The sequence below is a fragment of the Sinocyclocheilus anshuiensis genome, unplaced genomic scaffold (assembly GCF_001515605.1).
Source record: "Sinocyclocheilus anshuiensis isolate Anshui unplaced genomic scaffold, SAMN03320099.WGS_v1.1 scaffold952, whole genome shotgun sequence".
NCBI lineage: Eukaryota > Metazoa > Chordata > Actinopteri > Cypriniformes > Cyprinidae > Sinocyclocheilus > Sinocyclocheilus anshuiensis.
Genome location: NW_015552656.1, coordinates 125,506 through 129,450, shown reverse-complemented (window position 1 = coordinate 129,450; position 3,945 = coordinate 125,506). Strand labels below are relative to the sequence as shown.

At 35.6% G+C, this 3,945-nt stretch overlaps 1 protein-coding gene across 3 annotated transcripts in view; it reads right to left on the bottom strand.

The window, feature by feature from the left end:
* LOC107667273 (phosphatidylinositol 4-phosphate 5-kinase type-1 beta-like) overlaps nucleotides 1–3,945 on the bottom strand; it is a 31,119-nt gene that overhangs the window by 3,826 nt on the left and 23,348 nt on the right. For all 3 annotated transcript variants that reach the window (XM_016458906.1, XM_016458907.1, XM_016458903.1), the window contains exons 9-12: nucleotides 1,947–2,027; nucleotides 1,805–1,853; nucleotides 1,631–1,715; nucleotides 1,398–1,538 (exon numbers count right to left, since the gene is read on the bottom strand). In XM_016458906.1, the coding sequence (XP_016314392.1) occupies nucleotides 1,398–1,538; nucleotides 1,631–1,715; nucleotides 1,805–1,853; nucleotides 1,947–2,027 (356 nt within the window). The remainder of the gene's footprint in view (nucleotides 1–1,397; nucleotides 1,539–1,630; nucleotides 1,716–1,804; nucleotides 1,854–1,946; nucleotides 2,028–3,945) is intronic.

Sequence of the window (3,945 nt, the reverse complement as noted above, 5' to 3'; positions counted from 1 at the left end):
TGTGTGTATTTATATATACATAATAAATATACACAGTACACACACATATTATGTAAACAAAAACTTATTTTGGATGCGATTAATCACGATTAATCGTTTGACAGCACTAATTTATATTAAATGCAATTAGTTGAACTTTAGTGTGCTTTTTTGACTGACTTCAGTACATCTTCATACGTAATTTCATAAATATTTCTATTGTCTTTGAGAAATGGTTAACGTGTACGGACGAATGTACTGACAAGTATTTATGACAAACTTGAAACTTGTATTCTATTTAATTAAATATATTCATAATTACACATTTGTAATGATGAAGTTGCAATTTAAAATAAATTAACTTTAAATTTAATATCAAATGTTGACATAATTAAGTACTCTACATGTGCTTTAGTATGCTAGTCAACACTTCAAAATAAGTGCACTTCTTGATGTGTTGACTGACATACTAAAGCATATTAAAGCATAATGATTAAAATTTTACTTTAATCTTTTCATTTGACATTATTACAAAGTTCCCTTTTCAAAATTATACTGTATTAAGAAACAGTGTCTCTTTAAGTACACTTAAGTGGTCTTATATTAATATTATATTATCTGCAAGTACAGTTTTTAAAAATATACTTGTAATATTTGAAGAACACTACATGTGCACATTTAATACAGTTCTGTCATAACAACTCTCAGAGGGATTGGCATGGTAATGTACATGACAATGTTAATGTATTTGGTTTTGGCGGAATAGATCTGCTACGCTGCTGCTGCGGCAGAGCAAGTACCGAGACTTGCTACTGCTAATACATCCACAACATGCTGCTGTGAGCATGTAAGAAATACTGCTGCTGCACATATACGCATATGAATAACCCCATAGCATACATGAATCACCTCGTAGCAGATCTATACAGGTGGAGCTGGGGAAGGTGGAGGGTTTCTGAAGCGCGCTGCGAACTGCTACAGCAAACAAAAGCCAGGTATTTGAATGTTGAGCAGCAAGCTCATTGGCAGCTGATACAGGAGAGAACCAATCAGCTGCGCCATGTAATATGATGTCATTATGTCAGATTGAGTTAGACCTATCAGACTGCGCCATCTAGAGTTTCATGCCAGAACTCTGTATTTAAGCACACTTTTTTCACAAGGGATAAATAGTGTTATTTCAACAAAGAGATCGATTTACAATTTTAGTTCACACAAAAATAAAAATTCTGTCATTATTTCCTCACACTCATAATGTTCTAAACTCCACCACAAAAATAACAGTATGCAGGTTTGGAACGGGTGAGTAAATAATGACAGAATGTTAATTTTTTTGGCTGAACTGCTCCTTAAAGTAAAAAAAATCTATGATTTTAAATGTGTGTATTAGTGAATTTCTCTTCAAAATCAATAAGCACCTGTATCATCGAGGTTTTCGAGGCTTTGTGCCCTCCTTTCTTCTTGACTCTCTTCGTTTAAAGTCGACAGAACTTCCTGTGAGGCCGACCTACACGGCTGTATAGAGTTCTTCTTCCTTCTCGAGGATGCACCACGGAGAGCTAAAAGTAAAAACAAAGAGGGAAAAAAGTGAGATGTAGTATGGCATTTTAAATGATCCTATTTCACTGAAAATAATAAAGAAGCAACTTACGCTGAATCTTTTTAAATACTGTGGTGCCCATGAACTTCAGGAATCTGTCAGCATAGAAATTCGGTCTATGGACAGATACTGTGTCCTAGAATGCAAAGTAGCAAAGAAAATCATGATTATGTTCAAACAGAAGTATATAAAAAATACATTTCATGAAAAAAGAAAAATACATACGCCATCATGCACAAGAGCCTTCCATGAGTGCTCAACCTTCTTTATCAATCTGTATATAAGATAGAAATGTTAAATATTGGAATTTTTAGTCATCTTTAATTGAAATAGTAATTATTCTCATCTTTTGTCAGATGATTCATACCTATAGGACTGCAGGATATCAATGATTCCCAGAAAGATCAGCAACTTCTCATCTTTGTGTTTAGCAGGGATGCCACCCAATCTAGAACAAAAACACATGATTACTTCAAAACCAATCCAAAGTCGGTCATAAAATGTATTGGAAATATTTTAGCAACATAATGGAAATATTTCCAGCTTTTCAAAATTACCCCCCTTTTTAACCAGTTAGATAATCAGAGAAGTTTTGTATATATACACGGTAAGATTCTTTAAAATGTCTCACCAAGGATGAATTTATTTGACCAAAAATACAGTAAAACTAGTAATATTGTGAAATATTATTAGAATTTAAAATAACAGTTTTCTATTTGAATATATATTAAAATGTAATTTATTCCTGTGATCGAATCTGAATTTTCAGCATCATTACTCCAGTCTTCAGTGTCACGTGATTCTTCAGAAATCATAATAATATTCCAATATCATTCTAAAGAAACTTTTCCGATTATCAATGTTGAAAACAGTTGTGCTGCATCATATTTTTATGGAAACCATGATACAGTTTTATTTTCAGGATTCTTTGACGAATAGAAATTTCAAAAAGCAGAGTTTATTTGAAACATAAATGTTACAATGCAAAAACTGTAACAACGTCTTTACTGCTGTCATGTTCCCTTTTGGTTTCAGTTTCGTTTTCATGGACTTTTAGTTTGTATCACCTTGTTTTCATGTGTTTTGTTCCTGTTTCCTTTGTTCTATAGTTTCCACAGTAACTCATTGGTTCATTGATTGCGTTCGTTTGTATCTTGTTTACTTCCTCATCAGCCTGTGTGTTTATACGTCCTCAGTTTCCTCAGTCCTTTGTTCGGTATCGTCTTTGCATGTTTTGTGTAAAGCTGTTGCGGTTTCTTCTGCTCCTACAGTACGTTATTGAATGATGTTCTTTTGTTCTGTTAGCTAATAAAAGTATTTAAGCTTAAATTAAAAAAAAAATCAAGATCACTGAAGACAAATAAACCAGTCACTTAAGAATAAGAATCTAATTACAAGCAATATGACAAAAAACTACAGTAGAACAAATAAATAATACATTGTATAAAGTAATAAAATGTATAAAAACACTACATATTCTTCACTGTGTAAATTAAATATATATTTCTTCTTATTAAAGTTACAAAAGTGAATTAGTCAAGAGCAGAGCGAGATTTTCCCTTTTGCTTGTTTGATTAAAGGGGTCATATGATGCGATTTCAAGTTTTCCTTTCTCAGTGTTACAATCTGTTCGTTAATAGATACGGTCCCTAAAGTTGCAAAGACTAAAGTCTCAAACCCAAAGAGATATTCTTTATAAAAGTTAAGACTGGTCCACGCCCTCCTAAAACGCCTCGTTTAAACACGCCCACATATCTACGTCACTGTGTGGGAAGATTTGCATAACACCGCCCAAATGTTCACGCAAAGAAAGAAGGCGTAACTTTTATTCTCGCTGTAGTATTGTTGTTGCTGCCGCCATGTCGTGAAGACGCTGTGTGATTCGTTGTGAAAGCAAAACTACTTTGTTTGGTCTTCCAAAAGAGGACGATATCCGCTTCGTCATGCCTGGAGCTGATCCGTGCTGGTCGCTGAGGAAATACATCAACTTCGCGCTGTGGATCACCGGATCGGCTTTCACCGTGGACGAAGCGGAGTCCAGCCCGGGGTCGTCATGTGGTTACCGCAAGCCCTCCGGATGCTCCTTCGTCGAATCCGCCGGCCGCGCCGTTGTTAAGCCCGCCCACCTCTGCTCACTCTAGCCCACCGACTGCCGCTCACTCAAGCCCGCCGTTTTAATTATGTCCCCACTGGATGCAACAAAAGCCTCGTTTATAATGGGTTTTAATGTTTTTTTCTCATCGCTCTGGGCATCACAGTATGGTAAGGGGCGTAACATTTCAGTCACGCGCTTAAGGTATTCGGCCAATCATAACGCACTGGATAGTTGGCCAATCACAGCACACCTTGCTTTTCAGACTGATGAG